The 25273-nt window shown below is 41.4% G+C and overlaps 2 protein-coding genes across 2 annotated transcripts; both read right to left on the bottom strand.

The window, feature by feature from the left end:
• Window positions 1-1003: 1003 nt before the first annotated feature.
• LOC139741962 (low-density lipoprotein receptor-related protein 6-like) lies at window positions 1004-23034 on the bottom strand. Its single transcript, XM_071652529.1, has 14 exons — window positions 22977-23034; window positions 21460-21543; window positions 20402-20569; window positions 19455-19608; window positions 17787-17921; window positions 16692-16809; window positions 16028-16196; window positions 14824-14940; window positions 13958-14242; window positions 12886-13048; window positions 4129-4256; window positions 3154-3432; window positions 2360-2522; window positions 1004-1469 (listed from the first exon to the last, which is right to left on the bottom strand). Exons 1-14 carry the CDS (start codon window positions 23032-23034, stop codon window positions 1004-1006), a joined length of 2487 nt encoding a protein of 828 aa, XP_071508630.1.
• Window positions 9422-10699, bottom strand: LOC139741959 (E3 ubiquitin-protein ligase TRIM56-like). The gene has a single exon (XM_071652526.1). The coding sequence runs from the start codon at window positions 10697-10699 to the stop codon at window positions 9422-9424; it is 1278 nt and encodes a 425-aa protein (XP_071508627.1).
• Window positions 23035-25273: the final 2239 nt, after the last annotated feature.

Here is a 25273-nt window from a genome sequence, read left to right as displayed (position 1 = left end):
TTGTTGCGTTTATGTTGCTGAAGAAGATCTTGAAGCAATGATAGCAGTGCAGCAGTAATAGCAGCAGTTGTGGTAGTAAAAGTACGTCTACTATACATAGCAGCAATAGTAATGCATGGTAACATAGTAGTAATAGTAGTAGTAGTGGTGGTAGTAGTAGTAGTAGTAGCAGTAGTAGAAGAAGAAGTAGTAGTAGTAGTAGTAGTAGCAGTAAAAGTAGTGTAGACATATAGTACTATCCGTAGAAGTGGTCAACATACTTGTAACAGCATTGACAGTATAGATAGATGGAGGAGTAAAAGAAGTTGTAGTTGCCGTATAGTGTACGTATGTGTCGCAATGTGAATGTTCGTGCCCAACCGTTCATGATATCTAATCACATAACATCCTTTATTCTGAAGCATATCAAAAAGAACAACAACATTAGTAATGTCAATTTCACAAATTCACGCGATTTAAAATACATAAAATATTTTGCATATCGGTGATTTTAAATAAATACAATTCGAAAGTAATGATCTAACTTGGAATCACCCACGGCGGCTGAACCGGTCTTTAAAACTAGCACGAATCTCGTAGTACTGTCACATTTTCCTATTCGTTCATCTCAACGCAACGATGACATCATGATATTCTCACTCGCAGCAATAGTCTGTGGGTATATCGCATGTGATACTCTGCATTATATTTCATTCCTGTGGCGCCTATAGATAGCGGTGGTGTCCTTGATGACGTCATTTTGTACAGACGAGACATTACACGGTAAAGCTGGATGACCGAGTCCCATGATTGGTAACGCACCAGCTACTTGCAGGTATTAATACATTTATTATAGATATGAACCGTTTCCCATTGAAGCTGATGGGGTGCACTTTGAAACACTTGAACATTCCAATTTTATTTTTCAACTTTTGCGTGGCACAATAGGCGGTTCACTAAACCCGTGTAAATCACTTACGGTGGATCTAAAAGGGACTAAAAAAGAATTAAACAAAAACATTAACTATGCATTAGCCACTTCATAAAACGAATCTGCGTTTTCTGCTTCCCTGGTCCCAGACGGGTTATCTGGTGTCATGTATAAACCTTCCTGCTCAGCGTTGTTTTTCAAGTAAGGCATGTATCCACCCGCCGCATCGACCTGCGCTTTGTTCACCCCGGGCGGCAAGGGGGCCACACCGTCCGGCATGTCGTATATCGTTGAAGGGCCGGCCGCGTTCTCGCCGGACTCGAAGGCTGGGTTTTGATGCGATTGCGACGATGACGACGGACCTGCGCCGTTGGCGGTTTGGAGATTGAGCGTCGTGTAAGGGGGAGGCGGTTCCCTCTGGAATGCGTCCAGGTCCATGTACAGGGGATCCCCGCTGGGATGTCCGTCGGGAAGCGGCGGCGGGTCAGCGCATTTTTCGGGGAGAGGTCGGGAGCGGTAGTCGTTCGATCGCTGCCCCTGTCCACCGCCTGCTAACCGTCTGCACAAATTGAGACAAAGAAAAGAAACTTAACTGTAAAACGTCGTGTCACTAAGTAATTGTCCTTCAATTTCTAAACATCTGTTTATGACTGTTGTGTAGTAATCAGGAATTCTAATCTGATCAAATGTTCCAAAGTAGGCGTACTTTTTTCAAACTCTCTCTCTCTCTCTACACACAAATTTAAAAAGATCTCGATAATCTAATTTTTATCTATTTGCGAAAGTGACAATTATTCGACGATTCCAAATGTAAGCGCCACACATCAGCTTGAGTTCTTCGCATATCACGCAACAGGTCTCGTTTTCTCAATAAGCAAATCAGCTGTGGCTGATTTGATTCGTCATACGTAACCATGGTAACGGCTTAAAGGGGATGGCTAGTACCTGATCAGTGGGAATCAGTGGGAATTACGGGGGATGATTGTTCCAATCCTTGTGGGATTCATTTAAGAGTACATTATATCTATTCAGAATGGTCTCATATTCAAGTAATGTTCAGTTTAATGTTTCCAGGTTAGCATATCTGTACAGTGACGGGGAAATCGTTAACGGCCCGTTAACGATTGCCCCGTCACTGTACAGGCATGCCAAAATTCCCACCGATTCCCACTGATCAGTTACTAGCCATCCCCATAGTTAACAACGGGAGAGATTTTAAGTCCCCTCCAGAAAAACTTGGCTATGAGGATAGAGTGCCTTGCATACAGGCACGACAGCTGCAACCAGGGGATTGAACCAGGGACCTCGCGCTTGAAAATCCGTTGTCTCCGACATACACTGAACCACAATAGCTCTTTCCATGCCGACGCGGGCATTTGTTGTTGACACTATTATGCTACAGTATATTGCTCATTTCAAAAAATAAAAATAAGAACGATAATCACTTGCCTGTTTTCTTTCAGCTCTCGAGCTCGTTTTGCACAGAGAACACCCACGACGATAGCGATAATGACAACGACCACGCAAGCCCCCGCCCCGAAGGCAGCGGGGATGGCGTAGTTGCCAGACTGCCCGCCATCCACTGCTGTGACAGCCGGTGGTAGAGTCGTAACTGTAATGGAGATTAGAACAACACTGATGCGTTAACTGACTCGCTCAAGATGTCATACACAATCACAGCTAAGTAGGCTTCAGACATGTCAGAGATGCCAGTGGTATTTTCTTCCACTCTGTCAATTCGATTGCGATTCAACATTATTTCATGGACGACTTTTTTTTCAGCATCTCTCAAGATATGTGATGGTCTACCAAGACTGCCATTTCCAGGTCAGCGCTCTCAGAGGGATCCAGTATTTTGTATTCCTTTGACTGAAAGCTTAGTACCTTCATGACCTTGGTTGTTCAGTATCAATTCTGTCTCCACTACCCAAATCTGGTATTAGGGACACTAGCAACGAAGCATCGTCTTTAACGTAAGAGGTCCAAATGAACAAACCGAATTACATAACAAAGTCACCCACACTTTTGCTTTTCAAAGAGCCTTGTCTCTTTTAAAACTTGTATTTTGTTTGCTATATATGTTATATCTTACATACCTTAGACTTGTGCGTAATCTTTGCAGTGGTTTTCCTGCCTTATAAAAATTGAAAGTTTGCAATTTAAGGAAACCAAAATATGATTAAAACAGCTACAGCATCACTGTAAAAATAATATTCACCATAATAACGTGTGCGTTTCTTTACCTATTTGGAAGACCTGCGAGGTCGCAATTCCCTGCATGCCGAGCATGACGGAATCGCCCATGGCTTCGGCCAGCGCGTCGTCGGCGAAGCGGTCAATGCGGTAGACGGCGCTCTTGGCCCAGTCCGACCAGTAGACGTAGTCGCCGTGGACCGCGATCCCGTACGGCTGGGAGGGCGACGGGAGCGTCGAGAGGAGGGTCCGCTCATTGGTCCGGAGGTCGTACATCTCTATCTTGCTGTCGTCGGGGAAGTTCGAGTCGCACCAGTACAGGATACGAGCTGGAAGACGAGACGGAAGATGCAAGTCACTTTTAATTCGAATCAACTCTCTTTGATTTAAACGGTGGACATGGTGGAGAGTAAACATGGGAAACTGATGCTGCCCAACATGAAAATGATCCATTCTTGAGTCATTTCCACTCCTGATAGAGATTCGACATCCTTGCCCCCCCCCCCCCCCACCTCACCCCCATCCCGCCCGCTCTCTTACCAACAAACCTCCCATTGTCACGAGCAATGACATGAAATCATGTCACAAGCCGTGCCCATGTACCTCGTCATCTCTATACCGATAAAGAAATAGTGCGAGAGAATTCTTCTCCCGCTGTTCTCAATGTAGACATCTGTGCCCAAAGGGAGAGGCGTGACGCACTCACAAAACTACGAACTACCGTGACGTAAGATCCTACCAGTTCGCAAGTTTCGCAAGACATGTTTAGTCTCATGTTTATGAGTTTCAAGGGTGACTGTGGCGTTGAATTGACTAAATCCTTGCGGCGGATATAACTCTCCCTCCAGAGCGATATTAAGAAAATTGATTTTGATTTTTTTTCCCCCGCTGATATCATCGGGACATGTCTTCGTGATTATCTCTTTCAATATAGTATTGAGAGTACTCGTGACCTCGAAATGTTACACCAAGGAGTAGAGTCTAGTCCTAAACGAATATTTGCAGTATATGTGATTGGAACTCACCTTCGGGGTCGATTGTAATCCCGTTCGGGAACACGAGGTTTTCCGTCACCAAAATTTCCCGTCTGGTTCCCGAACTTGAAGCCTTTTCTATCTTCGGTGAATTACCCCAGTCAGTCCAATAAATGTCTCTGCGATAAACAAACGCACATGCATTCTTCTGAGCGATAAATCACCATAATTGTATTAACGTGTATGTATGTGTGTGTGTGTCTGTCTGTCTGTCTGTCTGTCTGTCTGTTTTCGCACTATGTGTGCAAAAGCAAATGCACTCTTAACAGAATGATGAAAATGTGTTTAAAAACCAGTACGTAGTTACTCATGCTTTTACAATATATCATTCTTACCGACATAACATCACTGCTGTTGATTCATGTATCTATTCACGAGTGCAAACAAACGAGCGTCCAGACACGCAGATGCTATTCCTACCCTCCTCTCTCTCTCTATCTCTCTCTCTCTCTTCAAACGTATGTTTAAATATGTATAATTATGTATAGATAGACAGATAGACAGACAGATGCATATACATTCATACATACAGACATACATACATACATGGGTCTTAAAACGCCAGTCTGAGTTAGGTTTGATGATGAACTTGCAATCTAATGAACATTAATTTGACTTGACTTTTCTGTCATGTAATACATGTAATATGCATAGTGCATCCCGTCGATATCTATATTAAAGGCAATATCATAATATGACCCGTCCTGCTAAGGACCACGCACGCTACAAAAAGTATGTAATTGCACAGGTATGAAAATTTGTGATCATCTGTAACAAATCACTAGAAATTCGGTCAACGAGACTGAAGTCTTGAATTGCTTGCCGCGTCTCAAGTCTTTGCTTGGATACACCTTTATACGGGAAATTTGCGAGCACATGCAGAGAACGCGAACATTCATTGCAACGACATCAATATCGAAATGAAAATGAAATGAAATGAAATTTATTTATCAAACAAACATTGTCAACAAAGTCACAACAATGAATAGTTGAAATATAGTTTCGCAAAAAAAAAAAAAAAAAAAAAAAACTGGCATCAGCGTGCAGGCTAGTCGAGACCAGTCCTTTCAATGATATAGATTATGATATAGCGTATTTACAATATTCACCGAAGATTATTGTATGTACATATTTACATATTTTCATGTGGGATCATTTATACTAATATTAATTGTGACTTCTGCATGCATGCTCGGATTGTGTTCAAAAGGAAATGGAATATTCGTGAAGTGATTGTGCTACAACGAATATGCAACTAATTCAAGTCACAGAATAGTTGAGAAGTATATTTACCAATTTGAAGAATAGTAGGCCCAACCTTTCCATTTTCTTCACGGCATAATGCACTTTTGAAGCATTTTTTAAATCTTGTTAGATTTTGTTTGGTCTCGTTAATTCCACTCTGATAAGCTTTAATAGAGAGGCGTCTCCTGTCGCATTTTAGTTCAAATCGCAAGCTAATAAAACGTACAAACTGTATGTGTCCTTTAAAGCTTCTCTGTCTCTATAATGCGTGCAAAAAAAAATGGCAACTAATTTCAGATCTATCATAGATCCTTGATTTTGTTGAAGCTGATTACAGTCACTGGGTATCACTCTCAGAAGGTTTCTGTGGAGCGTTCATCCCGCGTGTGAGATGTGTTGCAGGATGACGGGTCGAGTCGCATTAGACTGTCTAAAGATGGTTGCCTTCATGGAGAGAGCATTATGTTATACAGTATAGGCTAGGGAATCTCTTCACAAGTAAACAGACATAGCACTATCCGCTCCCAGTTGAACTCACGCCTCGGAGTGTCAAAGGCGATGTGTCATCGCCGAAAAAAAAAATGGTGATTTTTTTTTTTTTAATCATCATGAAAGGGTCTCGTTGTATGTAATGGCATACCAAAACACGATAAATATCTTATTTTGTTACATGTTACCACTTATTTCTGTGTAGTTATGGTCCTGACCATCTTCCTGAGAGTTTTCGGGACGTGGCTTCGCGCACTCTGTTAACCCTATCACACCAAAAGGCAAGACTGTCATAGCAGACAGCAATGCAGCATTTTCGGTCAGTGTTTTTGGCGGAATTATGAGGAAAGATGGCTCCCGAATGTGCAAAAATGATGTGGCTCGCGTTATATTCTGTAGCAGCTGAAAGCGACGAGTGTTTCTTTTTCTTCTGACGAGCCTATTTGAACGGTTTTTGTTGTTGCTCTTACCAGTATTGTGCTTTTATTCGTGTGACTTTGTGCTTTACGGCTCAATGTCCTACACGAAACGGATTATCAGTGTCTAATACCTTGATATGTGGACGAAATACCTCACACATGCAGTTACAGTGATCTGTTAAGCTATCGTGACAAATAGAAATAATAGAGACACGAAGAATGAATGCATTGAAGAATCAAATGCATGTATATAAACGTAGTGACCTTCCTTCATGAATCAATAAACATATTTCTTGTTGTAGAGTGTGCTGAAGAATTTTCGGGCAGAGTCAAAGAAATGAGCACTTTTCGCAGATTTCGTTTTCGTTTCGTTAAGGGTTTCCTTGTGGTTTTATTGAAGATGATCATCATTGTATCGAAATTACGACGGTTTGTCGGGATTTCAATATGTTACTTCATGAACAGAATGAAGAACACTTTGACGTAAGCTTCGATGCCCTGACGTCGTTGGAATATTTGAAGTAAGTCTATGCCATAATCTGACAACCTAACGTATGACGTTAATGACCTAACGTTCCACGGCGGATTGAATATAAGGGATCTAGAAGTCTGCATACAAGAGTGCAAGAATCACCGCAATCTTGACAGTTGTAATAACAATAGGTGTATGTGTGTAAGTGAGTTTTGCTTTTGTTATAATAGACCGGTTTACTAACATACTCAAACTTTATGCATGCCTTGCAGACAATGGTCCTTTTTAACAATTTAAAAGTTTGCCTGAGGTTTGATTGCAACTAACGTGTGCAAACTTTATTCCAATTTTTGAAAAGTGTTTTGTAAAGGTTGATACAAAAGATCGTTACTACGTCAGGAGGGAAGAAACGTCTATACATTGGAATGAATAATTATGTTAGTAAACATTTGGTAAACCGTTTTTCAACGGCCTCTTCTATGTGTACAACGGTAGGACACTCCCTCAGCGTATACAAACTTGTATCACATTTACATTTCATTGTGTAAACATATGGGTTGATCTATCATCCAGTGTGGGCCCACGCAAGCGCCATGAATTCCGGGCCAATTGTGCACAATCAATGATAGTGGAGCTTATTCATGCATGGCACATTTTCGCCGTGTTGTGAATGACACGGTGTATGGGCCTATTGTTCCCGGTTCTGTTATATGCAAATCGATAGCGTGACTATAATAATGCCACGTTTTGGCAGATATCTGCAGTGAGATCAAAACAGAACAGTCTTTTCGATAGCTCTAAATACAAAACCCAGCCTATATTTGTACCTATTATTTACATCAAAAGTTATCTATAGACATTTCATAATTATTCAACTTCATCATCAAAAAGACAAAGCACATACAGTGTACAAAGAATTAGGATTTGCTATTTTCAATAAGAGTGGTCTTTAATGTTTATAGTTTATAGCATATTGAGTATAAAACGTACACGTGGCAAGTACACTCGCTAATTTCCTAATTCGTGCCCATTTAAATAAACATTCTGGTCGCTCAGTTTTAGATATTTTGTCGTAATACACTGTGCTTTGAAAGACGCTTGTCTAGGAAAACATTTTGAACAATTCTTCTGGGTTTAGAGAAGAGGCTAAAACTTTTGATCAAGATTTATCATAATCAAGAAAACAATCACAAAATTGTAAACATCCAGGAAATGATATGACATTGATGGACTCCATATTATTTTTGCAATAATGGAGACTCTTCAGTTGTCAGTCACAGACAGAGTCGATACCATAGTGAAATACGATCCATCAGATAACACAACCACATAATGATCGGAAAAAGAATGTTCAACGAACAATGATTGCCACACTTCCAATTTTCCCTTTACTTGAGACGAAAAAGTTAAGCTTTGACATTCATCAATATGAATAGATAAAGACTTATTTTCATGAATCATGGTGAGGTGACCTCATGTAACATTTCTCGTCGAGTCAGTCGAAAACGATATCTAGAGGTGATTTTAGATGAAGAGTCCACAGGAAATTATAGTCCGTGCAATCACTTGTCAACGTACCAAACTGAAATGTATTCCATACCATTCACAAACCATAACTTCATATCTAAGTCCAAATACTACTTAAAGGACAAGTTCACCTTCATAAACATAAGGATTGAGAAAATGCAACAATATTAGTAGAACACATCAGTGAAAGTTTGAGGAAAATTGGACAATCGATGCAAAAGTTATGAATTTTTTAAATTTTTGTGTTGGAACCGCTGGATGAGGAGACTACTACAGCTTGTGAGTCATATGCGTACAACAGTATAAAGAAAATATAAAAGAAAATTCAACATATTTTCACTTTTTTCGCATAATAAAAGAGCAATTGACTTGCCTCTTTCTAAGGGCAGGGGGAATAATATTACCCATAACATGTATCGGTAACGAGTCAGGGGAATGTGTACTTTTTTCAAAAGATCGAATTTTGTGAAATTCTCTTTATATTTTCCTTATATTGTTGTACGCATGTGACATCTAAGTTATTCATACACTGCAGTAGTCTTCTCATCCAGCGGGTACCGCACAAAAACTTCAAAAAATCATAACTTTTGAACGGATTGTCTGATTTTCCTCAAACTTTCAATGATGTGTTCTACTAATATTGCTACATTCTCTCAATCCTTATGTTTATGAAGGTGAACTTGTCCTTTAATAAAACTCTGAAATTTTCGCCACTTGGGGTGATAAATACATGACAAGAGATAAAAACAGTGAAGGCTTAATTCTATCCACAATCAGCTGTCACTTATCCAAAATGATCCCATGTATCACGTTTCCAGGCAAAGAGTTAACCGTCATGTTAATAAGATGATAAAGACATAATGGTGATTAATATCAGGACGTATTCTAAACTTTCAATATATCTGGACATATTCTAAAAAGCTTCCATGTACGAGTCAATGCTATTTAAGTTTTATTTTTTCTCTCATTAGGTGGAACACCCTCGTCAACCAAAGGCTGCTTTTCAGATTGGTCCACATGTTGGTATGCCACATCGCGACATATAATAGGTATTATGATATAGTCATCGACTACGTGAACGATTTCACTTCTCCATTCCGACTGTTCTGTACATTACTGACGTAAAAACGCCCTAGCGTACCACAGAGCGTCTTGTGGAGAGTGGCGGAAACATGGATGTGGTTTGCCGGTGGACACGGCCCGACAATCTGGGCGGGGTTCGCCTCTTGATCCTGTCACTGTCCAGCGGGGAAACATCGGCCGCCTTGCACGGATCGAGCCTGCCGACTCCCGCCTCGTAGTTTGACGATGTCCAGTCCAGCGGGGTGAACGAGTACCTCTCGAGTTGCCCCGCGTCTGAGTCGATGACCGACAGTTTTCGCATTTCGGTGCGAATGTCTTTCAGCTGGTCGACGAGCGTGCCCTTCGCTGCCAGGATGTCGGCTGAGTTGCCGGTCGCCAGGAATTCATCTGCGTAGCCGTCGATTTTAGCTGCTCGGGCGCGTAATCGCCGAACAGTGGTCAGTGCTGTGGTCACTTTACGACAACTTGTCTTCTCCATATCAAGAATGCGCGTATTCAGACCTGCGCGCTTCGCCTCAATCTTTGCGTAGACGGAGGCGATCTCGTTCTGTGCGGACTCGTTGACCTTTGACATCAGTTCTCGGGCTCTATCCCGGACTTGTTTGAGGCGTTGTTCATACAGTCCGGACAGTTGATCGAAGTTTCTAGGCTCGATCTTGCCTCGTAGCTGTTGGACCTCCTTGCTGAATTCTTCCGTCATGTCATTGATGCTCACGCAGTCGTGATCATCGAGTTCGTGGTGATACAGATCGGCGCATTGTGGACACACCGGTTGACGACATGTCCTGCAATACATAGAAAGCGAGTCGCCATGCTTATTGCATTGTCTCTCGCCTAACCCTTCATCACACCCGAGTACCTCTTGTTCTTTCAGGATCTCATTATTCTGAAACTCCAGGACACCAATAATACGATGACACCGGGTGAGCTTCAGAAGATTATGCGCGCCGACGCATTTATCGCAGATCAGTAGCTGGCAGTCCACGCAGTACGACTTGGCTAGACACACTGCGCCCAGTTCCTTGCAAGACTCACACTGGCAGCCGCCATCGTGAATTTTCGCCTCTATCTTTTCCCGAGCCCGTGCCTCCCTCGCCCTTCGCGTGGCGGTCAAGTTTGGAAGCAGCGAATCGATGCCCTTGGACACGCTGGTCACCTCTCGGCACAGCGGGCAGGATACCTTGAGGTTTCGCGTGCAGTGCTCGAGGCATCGTGTGCAGAAGGAGTGAAAGCATCGCAGGAACTTGGCGTCCGTCAGTTTGTCCATGCATACGGCACACGTAACATCCTCCTTCTCAGCGTTTTCTCTGTCAGTAGCTTCCGCCATTTCTATCGCTTATTTCAGTCCAGTCACCAGGATCTAGATAGACTCGTTGCAAATATGTGATAGCACTTTTCCAAGTTGGTGTATCGCTTCAGTCAACAATGAAGTGCGTAAAACGAACTGACAATCATTTTGGGCAGTTATTGTATATATCCTGTGCGCTTTCTACCGATCCAAAGGCTTGCCTTCACAACTTTTTAAAGACGTCTTACAACTCTGGATGTTGCGATTAGGATGTTCAACCAGTCAGGATATCTATTTCCTTGATTAGCTTACAGAAACATTCTGTCTAGATCCTCCAACGTCAAGCCCATGTAGTGTTTTTCATCGTAACACTGACACGTTTAGCCCTATTCTCTATCTGTCACGCACAACACGTGACACGTCGAAATAAATTACAAGAATTTTTCAGTACGCAGTCTTCCGCAAACTCGGTTGCTGTTAACCAACCTCACACGCCCCAGCAGAAGAACAATACAAAAATCAATAATCATCGTAATTTTCTGCCTATAATATGTCAGACAAAAAGCGCTGAAGTTTGCAGACACGAGGTCGCCCACCACATATGCAATGGATACCACGACCAAGGTCATTTTGTTTACTATTTTATGATTGCCTTTGTTCCACTCACACTTCACAATTTCTATTAATGACAATAAAATGTTTCTAATTATAAGCAAACGTCACAAATGTTCGCAGTGCGGCATTTTGTTTTGGGTTGGGTTTTTTTCACACAAATCTACATTTTACAGAGTTTAGAGCCAATTTGCAGTGCAATGATTTAACCTCGGAAGAATAGCATTTAATTTTCCAGGATTTCCAGTATTCCGGATTCACTACCTAAGCCCTCATTAGTAAGCACAATCCATTTTTTTTTTACAATCATCAATTATCCTGTGGATGTCAACGTTTATGGAAGTATCGCTGCTCGATTACAGCTCATAAAATCTTTGAAAGTTTCCGTGGCGGTAGAACGTTTAGTAGTGGAAGGCTTCTCGGTGCGCCTAATAAAACATTCTTTAATTGGGTATGTATGTGGCTCTTTTGAATACCCAAGAAAGAAATGTGGTGCACCTTGGAGCCTTCTGCTACTTTAAATCGCGAACAACTCCTTGAAGAGAGGCAAAATAAACAATGAATTATGGGGACGGAATCCACGTTCAACGGCATACCATGCAGGCCAATGAGAGGGTGGATATGCTTGGTTTCGCTTCACCGAGCTCGCGTTATACATCAGTGTTTGACACGTGTATCGCTATCTTTTCAGAAATAATTCTTTGGAAGCAGTTAATCGCCCTACATATTATAACTGTCCTTCACAGAATAGGCAGTCTATCATTTTCCTCCCATATTGCTCGATTCGGTTTAAATGGTTCTATTTGAACTTAGGACAACGGTGGCTTGCAGAGGTAGGCTGGGCATACAGGGTAAACGTGTTTGTTCGTAGTTAGATTTACAATGTACATATTCTATGGGTTTGACTGTTTCAATTCTTGCATCCATATTTTATGTTCGTTCTAGTTGTTGAGGTTTTTTTCAGATTGTATAAGTTTCTTTCATCGTACATTTCTCAAATTTTTCTCATTGCTGAATTAGACCTGATTTGTCTTTGTTGCAACATATGAAATTAATCTACATAATTTTTTATCATTTTATTAAGTTTTAAAAAAATAGAAAGTAACTGTAAGCTTCCCGAAGGGCTTTGATCGGTGATCAATAACACCTCTTGCGACAAGTCTGCGCCAAATTGTGGGCTGACTTTTCTTACAACACTTTAAAATAGTAGTAGTGCTTTTTCGTGATCATTCTTGTATATTATGTACATGTATACCTATGTGCACAATTTCAGATCAACCACTGAGCCTCCTATTTTCCAAACTTTTTAAAAGTAAATACAATCAACGCACACCCCCACAAGTGGCATGATCATTCAGGCCGACCCAGTTTCATTGAGCTGAGTAGCCTACAAGCTAGGCGCGCTTTATGATAACTGTCTTATTAAAATTGATTTGATGTCTGTGATGTGCGCCTATTCCAATCACGTTTCTACTTGCCAAATAAGATTGATTTACATGCCTCTGCAATCAAATGGCAATAATCACACCAAGCAACGGCAACCACACGACAAAATTAGATGAGTCTATAGATGCTAATGATACATGATTTCTGTATTATTTTGTTGAGCTTACCCGGTTTGAATGTCGACCACAATACCCCTAGGTTCGTTCAGGCTGCTCTGAATGATCACTTGCCTCCCACTGCCATCCAAATTGGCAACTTCGATGACGTCACGATCTTCGTCTGTCCAATAGATGCGTCGCCTTTCTGGGTCAATTGCCATGCCAACGTGAACTAAAGGAAACAAAAAAACAACAACATTGCGGTACATGGAATTGTAATTGTAATTGTAACTACTACTACCACTAATAATACTGCTACTTCTACGATACTACTACTGCTGCTGCTGCTGCTGCTGCTTCTACTACTTCTACTACTACTACCTACCTACCTACCTACCTACCTACCTACTCATGCTACTACTGTTACTACTACTACTACTACCAATAGAGAAACGATTGAACCGTCGCGTCGGAATAACAAGCCCTATGAACCTAGACATTTTCGGTGAAACGAACCTTCAGAATAATGACCCATCGGAATGACGACCTAATGGAATAACGAAGCAGCAATAAGAGCAACACCTAATTTCTGCTCTGGACACTTAGTTTACCATTACAACCAACCCTTTCCCAATGTACGTTTCAATCTCGTTACTTCAGTCATGTGGTGGATTCATCAGATTCCAGAGTCATATCTGGGCCCAATTCTAGTGAATTATCAGGTACTTGCAGGTAAATCGAGTTCTTTTTTTTCCCCCTGAAAACTAAAGATGATTAAACTTCGCCTGAAGAGTGACTGTATTCCTTCCTTAGCTTATAATCATTCTTCCCTTTTGTCCCAACCCCTACCTCTCTCCCTCTCTCTGTCTGTGTCTATCTATCTATCTATCTATCCATCCATCTATCTATCTATTTATCTATCCATTCGTCCATCCATCTATCTATCTATCTATCTATCTATCTATCTAGGCCTATCTATCTATCTATCTATCTAGGCCTATCTATCTATCTATCTATCTATATATCTATCTATCTACCTGTGTGTCTATTTATTTATTTATTTATCTATCTATCTATCTATCTATCTATCTATCTATCTATATTTCTATCTCTCTCTCTCTCTCTCTCTATCTGGTTTTACCATTGTTGTCAAAGACGATGGTCTGTATGAAGCTTCCATCCAGAGCGGCTTTGCTGATGCTTCCTGTTGTCAGATCAGTCCAATACACGTGCTTATCAACGGGGTCATAGGTCACGGCTATCGGATATTGCAGATTGTCCAGTGGGAGCGCCCTCACACGTTCGTTGTCGGCACTGTCGCCCCCGAGGCCGGTGTCACCGTCTCCCGTGTCGGTAACGATGGGTACCTGGAAAATCTTCCGTTGGGCGCTGTCGACCACGAGGACAAAGTCGTCCTCGTAAGGAGCTGAGAGCATGACATAAGATGGTAGCACATGGTGCATTGTGAAAGAAACTTTACTTTTTTGAGAAATATCGGGAATAGCTATACTTGATTAGTGCCCTCGGATGGCGCCTCATACCATTATTTGCAATTTCAGAAAGATCTTTATCACCTATGCATAGTGATGGTATAATGCATCAACTTTGTGATCAAACTTTCCGGTAATTTCTTTACTTAGTGGAACATGCGTGCGTTTATATGGTGTTCTACGTTTCAAAATGGAATGACATCTATTCTATTTAAAAGCAACAACAACAAACAGAAACGTTTTCCTTGTTGCGTACTGGAAAATAGACAGTGTTTCGTGATTACTATATCTTTTTGACAAGGCTTCTCAGCTGAACGTTTATAAAGAAACGACAAAAGCACAGCTACTTCAACCTTTTCTGTTCGGCTCCGTATCCTTATAAAAGAAGAAGAAGAAGATTGCAATCACCCAGATTGACCAGTAACGAAAGAGTAAATGCAGAAGCTAAGAATAATTCTTAGTTGTCATTGACGGAACCTGGTATCCAAGAGAAAGGATTGGCGAAGCTATAGCTTACTCGACTCGCAACTCGTGTCGCTGGCCGTGTAGCCGGACGAGCAGCCACACGTCCGCTCGCTGTACGCTGTGGGGAAACACAACTGGGCGCACCCGCCATTATTCGTGGAGCACGGACCTGCATCACGGCAAACGAAAGTTTGATGACATCGTCAAATTTGAAATTGTAGCTTTTGAAGTTACGGAGGTGGAAAACAACATGTGGGGAAATAACAACTGTAAAACGTATCGTGACAATCGAAATGATGCTCTAAAGAGACATTGCAGTTAACAAGGAATCTGTTTGCCAGCTAGGTCCTAGATTGCATATCATCTTGATTTAGTCCAGTGGTTAAAAACTATGGATTCAAATTCTTGAGACCCTTATGAGTCCGTACAAACATGACGAGCCCGTAACGGTTAGCAACGGTGGTAGTGCCCCGGGCCCCATTTCAGGAAGGATGTTGGGATAGCAACTCTTTCTGGAATGCCAACTTCCAATAGCAACACAGCCAATCAGGAAGCTGGATTCTTGTTGTTACCATGACAATGACATTCCAGTAAGAGTTATTGTCATATCAGCCTTGAAGATGAAATGGGTCCCTGATGTTCACGGTCAAGACCTTAAAAGGACACTTAAGTTGTCTGCCTCATATGAATGCTGTCTAAAGAACTTGAAGTTGCTTCCATATTGATCACATAAAATACTAAATCCACACTTAAACTCAGAGCTCCTTTTTGAAGTGGTATCCTAACAGCACAAAACTGGTACTTGACCATCCACACATCCTATATCAACCACATCAAGAAATAATGTATGTTGTTGTTGGTTTGGTTTTTGTTGTTGTTGTTGTTTGTTGTTATTGTTGTTTTGTGTGTGTATGTGTATATGTATGTGTGTGTGTGTGTGTATGTGTGTTTTGCTTTGTTCTTTTTTTGAATCTACGTATATTGACGTGTTCTAGCAAACTACCGGACGTCAAAACTGCATCAATTTGAGCTAGATGAAGCAGCAACATAACTGGTGGAATCAAATCTCAGTCTGACGACAGGCCACGAGGAAGCTTGTGCAATTAAACTTACTCCCCATGCAAGTTGGCCCCAGATGCTTTACGCACACCTCAATGTAACCTGCCGATGAAATGCTTCCTAGAGGAGGTGCGGGAGGGGGGGGGGGGGGGGTGGGGGAGAAGAAACGAAGCTCCCAAGCAAGAATCTCTACTTACTGCTGATAGTTGGTTGAGTGTCAGCATCGTCCGACGTGATGCCGAGTGCGTAACGGTCGTGTTCGATGGCCCTGTACTCCACCGTCTGGTTATATTCGCCGACGTCACGGATTGTGGTGATGTATCCCTTAGTCGAGCTCGACGTCCAGCTCGTCACGAAGAGATACTCCTGAGGACCAAGCATCGATTGAATTCGTGATATCTTTATTAAGGAACTATTTTCTTTCTTTCCTTCTTTTACTGCACCGAATCATGCACTGCATTAACCACCTATAACAGTTCAAAAGTCCCTTCTGTGTCTGAATTGATTTTAACATGCATTCAAAGTTACACGTATCAATGCAAACGCATGTTACTTTGTGGTATCAAATACAATTCGATGTCATATCCTTTTTTAATGGTTTACATTGTAACACAATTATTGGGAAGTCTACGCAATTATAAATGTTTAACTGGGATTATTGAACTAGTTGTGTTTCTAATTTACGTATTACAAAAATGATTGTGTTCTGGGTAAGGCACAATATCTCCACGCAATTACGTTGAGTCTTCTAGGAAAATCATAATGTTGATAATTTATACAGTAATTCTAACCATCCCAGTCGGAGGGGCGTGGGGGAACTTGAATTTACTACCATGGCCTTTTGCGACATTCCAACTTTACCTCTACGAGCACCATGTCGAAGAAGTCGCCGCCGAACTCGTAGTGGACCAGCTGGCGGTCACTCCCGTCAAAATTGACGGAGGCGATGTTGTCACTTCCACGGTCTGCGAAGAATAGTCTGGAGATTATGAAAAGTGGTGAATTTCCAGTAAATATCCGTCTAATATACGGTTTTAACATCTGATGTTTTCTAATCATTGTAATGGCGTAATGCGTGTTTCTTGGAACAATAAGTTGTTCTTTATAACTCTCATACAGTGCGCTCCAGATATAACGACCACGTTTATAACGAAATTCCCGTTACAACAAAGTAAAAGTTCAGGTCCTAAAGTAATCATCAACATACTGTTGTGTTATAACGAAATTTCGATACAACGAAAGAAAACCGCCGGTCCCGACGACTTCGTTCTAACGGGAGTACACTGTACTTTTTTCTCTCTTCCTGTCCAGCCACACCTACATTTTCTCTCCTTCTGCGCATTTTTCTCCTTTCCCTTCTATCTCCTTCTTTACTCTTTTTCCTTCTCATTTTCCACCTCTCTTTCCCTTCCGTTTTATTTCCTCCTCTTTGATGTCCTCCTTTTCGTCGTTTTGCCCACCCCAACCTCAACATGTCCTCTCTCTGTATTTCCCTATTCATTCTTATTTTAGTTCTCTTCTTGTAATCTTCCTCGTGCTCGTGTATGTTGTATGCTTTCCTTTGCCAAATTAATGACGTCTTATTCCTTATTGACTGTTTTCAACTGTGCTGATCGCGTAGTACCTCCCTGCCCGTACATCCCTGTCGTACTCAGCCGGCGTAATCCGTTTCCAACAGTTTACATAATCCAAAAACTAGTTGTATATACTCACACACACACACACACACACACACACACACACACACACACACACACACACACACAAATGTATCCCTACTTCGTTCGCATCCAAGAGCTGACGCTTTATACACGTATAAGCCTTTATTCTTATCCAGTGCATCTTGTGTACGGTTTCAGTTTAAGCGTTCACCTCGTAGTTGGAAACCAATATAAAGGTACGAAGATGAATAAAATTAGATAAAATGAAGTGTTACAATGAAACAATCATACATACCTGTTCCTGCGGAAGTCGACCGCCAGACCATTCGGGAATTGAATATTGACGTCAACAATGGCAGTCCTGGAAGATCCGTCCAGCCCAGCTCGTTCGATGCTCGGCAGCCCACCGTAATCGGCCCAGAACATAAGCCTGGTGACCATCCAAGCACCCACGGCCAGTGGAGGAAAACCGCATCGGTAAGAAGGCAAAAAAAAAAAGTAAACGAGGAGACCATGAAATCAAGAGTTAGAAAACATCAAAAAAAAGCAATGCAAAGTATAATCTAAACAAAAAAGGAGACTTTTGATGGGTACACACCACGAGTTCGACACCCACGAGTCATACAGCTTACCAGTCATACAACTCACGAGTCATACAGCTCACGAGTCACACAGCCCACGAGTCATACAACCACGAGACATACAGCCCATGCATGAGCTCGACACTACGCAAATAAGGTACATGAGTCCGACACTAGGCAAACGAGGCCCACGACACCCACGAGTAAGACACTCATTTCATAGGCCTACATCACCGGGCATTCAATTGCTAACTGTCTTGGAGGAGTCTGCGCCTTTGAATGTTTCTATAACAGATATATGGCGCCATACAAATGTTGTGGATCATCATCATCATCATAATCATCACTGGGCTCAATGTACGCAGTGTTGGTCTTTGGGCCCCCTTTTTTTTTTTTGCCTAGTGTCGAACTCGTGGGTCTTATTTGTCTAGTGTAGGACTCGTAGACTTATTTGCCTGGTGTCGAGCTCATGGGCTGTATGACTCGTGAAATATTAAACTCGTGGACCTTTTTTTCAATGTCGAACTCACAGGCCGTTTGACTCATGGGCATCGGAATCGTGGGTTGACTCCATTTTGATTGACGGGAAGAGAAATACGAAAACTATAATATAAATAGAAATACGAAAAAAGAAGGATTAATGATGTCTGTAGGGTAATATCTGCCACAGGTAGCAAAAAGTATACATCTGTCATTGATTTAAGAGTATTCCTCGCCTTTTCATCAATGTTAGAATGCACTGTTTGTTACGTTTTCCCTTATAACTTTGCAAATTTCATCTACGTGTTTTTTGGTAAGGCAGTTTGGGTGTTCAATTCATTCTCATGATATGAAATTAAGGCTGTTTATTTAGTGTCTTCTACGTTAGGGCAGTATCGTTTCCAAACATTGGCCAACAACATTGAAATCGTGTTTTGTATAGTAGTGCACATCTCTGTCAAAATATGACAAATTTTGTTGATTGATAGCGTGATCTATCCGTTTTACACCAGCAGGCCAAATTTTTCTTCTTAAATAACTTTGCTTGTAATTTCGAATGACGCAAAAGCATTTAATCTAAATCTATGTGAGTGAAAATCATTTTATATCTATCCAATATGTCGCATTTATTAACACTTGCCAAGAGATTTGATATTCAAAGATTCATATTTGAGATATCTTATTAGTTTTTGGCCATCCATTTCATCACTTATTAATCAATCTTGTCGTTTCAACAATTGTTTTTTTGCTTTCACGCAAGCAGTTATTCTTTCATTGTATTCATCCATCCATGCCTTCAATCACCAAGCCATGTCCATCCATTCATTCTTGCATCAATCAGTCTATCCAGTCGCCCATTCATCCATTCACACTATCATTCTATTCATCCATTCTGGACTCACCCTTCTTCTGGATGGAGCGCGATACTGCGTGGTTTTCCGACCTCTTCTTGTACGAGTACGGCCCGATTCGATCCGTCGTAGCGAGAGACTGCGATCTGTCGGAACGACTGGTCGGCCGTGTACAGGTTTTTGGCCACCCAGTCAACGGCCATGTCTGGATGAGAGAGCAGAAAACGTCGAGATTTTTTTTTTCAATCTGGGGAGCTCGTCATTACACCTTCCAGTCTTTTCACAGACAAATGTTTCCAAAAGGAAATTGCTTTTTTTTTCTCTTGTAAATAAATAGCTATACACAGTAGTATATTGGAAAAAAAAAAGAAAATTGTGGTGGAAAATTACTTTGGGTTTTTAGATTATATTTTGTGAACCATCACAGACTATGTCATAATTTGTCATTACTTATCTCTCAACATCATTCGATTTGCCCCTCCTAGACCTAACTATTGTTAAATAGATTCCTGTGTTTGTATCTATGCATTCAAAGATTGTTTTATATGAATGCATGTTATATGCATTTATGTGTTATTGTCTAGCAAACAGGTTATGTAGGCCTATGTTCATGCACTCTTCATTGCATTTTTATTCAACTGTTTGTCATTATCCTATCAATAAGGGGCCTTAGATTTTCGCGACACGGACGTTCAGGGGAAAAAAACTGCGATTGCGCAGAATCGCTCATCAAAATCGATCTCGCGTCGTCTGAGTTTTAACTACGCTTTCTAGGTTATTTTTTGTGTCCGCTCACAATTCACGACGCAGAAAGCTACCTGATGCACTGATCCGGTGGCGCCAATTTACTTTGTATAAGTTGCGTCCTCGCGTAATCTAAAGCTTCTTTGCAACCTGACGCAGGGAGAAAGGAAAACGGCCAATGCAATCGTCGTCTAAACGTCCGCGTCACGAATCTAACTCACCCTATATGTTTGTCTGCATTTCCAACAACCTACCTTCCACGCTGCCAAATCCGTACAGTATCCTGTCACCGAGACCGGCGGGGCGCGTCACGGGGTTGTAGGATCGAATCTCTAGGGTGCCGATGTCGGAGTAGAACATGAGATCGTCTCCCTGGTCGACCGCCACCGCGACGGCATAACTTACATCGGTGAGGAAACACCCTATGCGACGTGATAGTCGAAACAAACGTTTTAACATGGTGTGCGCTTTAAATTATAAACACTTAAAGGGTCACTTCAGACTATCATCATATTGACTAGAATATAAACCAGTAGGTAAACAGAAAAATGAATGTTCCATTTAAAAATACTCAATAATGGCAGGAAAATAGAATTCCTTGGCTTGAAGCGTTTCCACTGAACTATTAGGGCCATCGGTCACATAACGTGTACATATTAGATGAATCATTTACGTCATCGTTTCAAATCTCTCATCACAGCCGTATTTGAATAAGATTACCATGGCGATGATTTAGACGATAATGACTGAACAGTTCGAACTTCGAGTCTAAGGATAATCTTAATCATTAACAAATCTAGAATATCTGCAAAATTGTTTTTATTCAATGTGTAAAAGAACAACTAATGTGGCATGGTTGTGTACAAAATTATTACGAATTCACACAAGGTACGTCACGATTAAATGACTTTCATTTTTGTTTGTTTGTTTCGTAGGTTGTTTGCTGTTGTTTTTGGGAGGTTCCCATTATTGACAGAACATCTTGTGAGCATACTCACTTACATTAACATTTGATATTGCAGTAACTTCTCAAACTTCACTTTTTCTGTCTTTTGGATTTGGGCTTTATCATACACAAAACAAGAGGTACTTTCTATTGAATTCTTAATCACGTATATATTTAGATTGTGTCAATACGTGGGTTAATTACAAACATGTAGGTATCATAATCATATTGACATTGGTATCCTAAGCGTGACATGCATGAATAAACTACTCGTTGTAGATGAAAAGAATTAATAAGGAAAGGGGGAGCATATACGTCACAGTATAACACGATCTTCAGTATTCGTGGTTGACTTTCACAGCTTACCTGACAATACGAGTCCAACATCAAGGGTCCTATTGACGTCATAAGCACATATCCGGTCGACCCTTGACTCGTAAACTAGACCATCTGTTGGCATGAATCAGCGACAGTCAATCCTGAAACGGGACTTTTTCGCAGGTTTGGATGAATCACATACACTGATACAACATTCGTTTCGAGCCCTACGAAAAACACACATTTCTTTTCTTTTTAGGCACCCCAGCCCTGTATTAAACCAATTCAAGAATACGACCGTATATAGCAAGATAAGACTAAGGGCAATTACTGGGGATGATGATGTTGATTTATGCTGATGATGATTATAAGGATAATGATGATGATGACGACGACGACGACGATGATGATGATGATGATAATGATAATGATGAAGAGAAGGAGGATGAGGAGTAAGAGGAGAAGAAGGAGGAAGACAGTGGAAAAGGAGAAGGTGGGGATATGGCAACAAATTGACTTGCCGTGATTTCTCGAATAGTACCTACTTTTAGGGCCTACAGAGGGAAAATGAAACACTCGAATGGATTACTTACTCATTGTTACAGGCTTCTCTCATTAAGAATATATCAAATTCGAATGTTGGATCCGTAAATGTGTAAAATTGGGAACACGTATCTACGATGAACTCATATTTCCCAGACGAGTTCACGTTTAAACCTAAAACTATACCTGAAACACGGTAAGGCAAAAATCGTAGCATGAAATTCATCATCCATTCACGCATTCATTCGTTCATTCATTCATGCATTCATTCATCCCTTCTTTCCTTCCTTCCTCCCTTCCTTCATTCTTTCCTTCCTTCCTTCCTTCATTCATTCATTCATTCATTCATTCATTCACTAATTCGCTGGTTCGTTTCAAAATATTTTTGCTCTTGAATCAACCCCAAATAAGCGTTTCTTTAGGACACAAGGACACAAAAGGGGGCACAACACAATCTTGAATAACTAAACAACAATGCTACAGCAATGCTACAACACACACACACACACACACACACACACATACACACACCTTACAGAAAAAAGAGAATTCATGAATTTGAGTTCCTTTAACTTAAAGTACATTTGACGTTGATAGCATGTCTCGCGGGTATTGTCCTTTATTCTACAACGTCACGCAAGTCTGGGACTTCTGACACTGTCTTGTTGAAAATTATCCTGGAAATAAGAAGGTGTAATTGTTCACAAAGAAATGACACGAAATAGAAACTACATCAACAACAACAAAATGGCTATAAACTCCGATTACTTACATGATGGTAGCAACGGAGTGCGCGGATATTATTTTGGGGTGTTTTGTAAGAACTCTGTCGAGGGGCATGGTATGTTGGTTAACATATGGACTATTTGTTAAAAGCAGAAAGTACTAACTAAGAAGACATTGCGTGCATCAGAATATGACGATTGCCTTTGTGCAGCGTGAATGATATTTGTCATGACGCACTACAAGGCAATGAACTTCTGAGAGGAAACAAGACTATCATTGCGCTACAGTGGACTCACCCGACTTCGTGGCGATGAGCAGAACGTTGATGGTGAGAAGAAAGAAGAGTGTCGTCATCTTACCGCGTCCGCCCTTTTTCCATATCATGATCGATGTGTCGGAATACGATTGCGACATTTTGTCAGATATCGTCCGGCGGATCCTCAAAGAATTCGTGTAAATTCGCCGAATTATATCTTTAACCCGTTATTTCCGATATGCGGTATGGTTTCAAAAGTATTTGCTATGTGGCACACTCGCTACCCGTGGGAGATGGGTAAAAATGAACCTTCCTTTCTGCTTCCCAGCAATGTCAGTCAATTGACTGTTTCTAACTTGAAGTAAGAAATGGAGTTTTCACAAGCTGAGACAATTCCAAGTGATATATCTAAAGTTGCTTTAATACTTGTTTTGTTATTCCCCAGCCTATGGGGTTTATCCACCTTGATATTCCTGACCCTGTCGCACAATCGATCTTAGATATTGATGGTCTACACACCAATCGCTTCCTCCTTCATAACTTGGTAATGGCACGTAATGACTTTTAGTTGCAGCCTGACATAGATATTACCGCTATCAAGCGTTAATGATTGCATTTCAATAACACCTTTGTAGTCTGCGCACCTGTCGCTAAAACGGCTTTTAGCAATCATGAGACGTGCTAGTCGTGATGGAGCTCCTGTGCGATTTCGAGCGGTGGCGATGTCAGCTGATTAAAGATGGTTCATTTGGGAATGGAAAATCTTGCTCAATCGGTCGTTTTGATGATTTATATTTGACCCAGCCAAAGACCTCGGTGTATTGCCGAGTGGCTCGCACGATGGCATTATCACTTTGGAGTGTTAATGATGGTTTAACGGAGAAGAGTTATTCGGCTTTCAGCATGTCACGTATAGCTTCATTAGTTGATTATCCACGAAATGTCACGTCTTAATTTGACTTCCTGCAGCCAGCAGGCGACATCGTTAAGGCTCATCGTCGACACCAGCAGGTATGCAACCTACTTCCCGGCTTGGCATTCAAGTTTGGATGCTAATAGACAGATCTGATCTGCTGGGAATACGAGTGCTATCCTTATTTTCCCGCGAAGCTCAAGTTTTCCGAAGAAAGAATACCAGTGCTCCGGCTCGATCGGTTTCTGTCGCGTTTAGAAGACGTTCTCACATCTAGTGGAGTTCGAAAAAGCGAATGGTACTGATTTGCCGATTCTTCCTCCCCGATGACACACAGCAACAAGTCTAAGATGATTTTATTTCCTCCTTCTTAACGCTGGCTTCGTGGCATTCTTTCCCTGCAGGCTAACCTCTCACCAAAGGCCCGCTAGTTTTACAAACAACTGGTTAACAACGTCCTTGTGATTACGTACTTTCGTACCTATTTTGTCTGCTTTCTTGATTGTCTGAGTTGACGAGTCTCGATGCCCAAACCCGGAAATAAGATCGTCTTTTCAAAGGAGAGCGTACACAAAACACAGTGAGACGTCTGCCATCATTACGTAACAAAGGCTACGTCACATTAAGCAAGTGCAAAATTACTTTGTGGCTTCTTTGCCTACTGAATCACTGTACCAGGCCTGAATGAACAAACCACAACGGGCCCGTATAGCAAAGCAAAGAAGACAACTTCATCCTTCATACCCCACATCCGTGACTTTTCTTTGACAGGACAAAATCAGGTCAGACTCGTTTGACGCTCATCCACGACGTAAGACTGGCTTTCATAGAAATTGGTAAGTACGACCCTCGCTTTTTAAAGTCAGTAGAGAGGGATTAGTGATGATGCGTGTTCAGACGTAATTCTTGGGTTACAATGACAAAAGGCCGAGTCGCTTACAGTGAACGCTCCGGCGGGCAGGAGAAGGAAGAACTCGATGGGGGTAGGGCGAGAATTCTCAAACTTGTCTTGAGCGTGTCATTCGCCCACATGATTCGTCCGAACAATGGAATTTCGGAATGCTGTCGCAGTGCCGTCCTAAATCGAATGTTGCTGCAATATGTAAGAGATATATACCATCCAGTTTCGCCCATCAGAATAAGATGTTAGAATCGCATTTTATTGTTGTTTCCAATTTGTTTCAGGTTTGTCATTGACGAAAAAGAAATGTTTGTATAATTGTAAGCCTTTCATTTAGCCTTAACAAAAACATTTTAACTTCAAGTTGTTCTGATATCTAAAAAAAAAAATGTATGAAGGAAAATATCGTCACATTACGGTAGCAAAGTGGGCAAGATTCACTCTATAAGAGGCACGAAAAGACATGCAAAGACCACTTCAGGACCTTCAAGACCAGTTAAAGTGTCAGTGACGATTACATTAC

The sequence above is a fragment of the Diadema antillarum genome, unplaced genomic scaffold (assembly GCF_040938485.1).
Source record: "Diadema antillarum isolate AM-2024a unplaced genomic scaffold, OU_Dant_1.0 seq00000966_RagTag, whole genome shotgun sequence".
Lineage (NCBI taxonomy): Eukaryota > Metazoa > Echinodermata > Echinoidea > Diadematoida > Diadematidae > Diadema > Diadema antillarum.
Note: the sequence above shows the minus strand (reverse complement) of the source record. Positions and strands in the feature narration are given on the sequence as shown.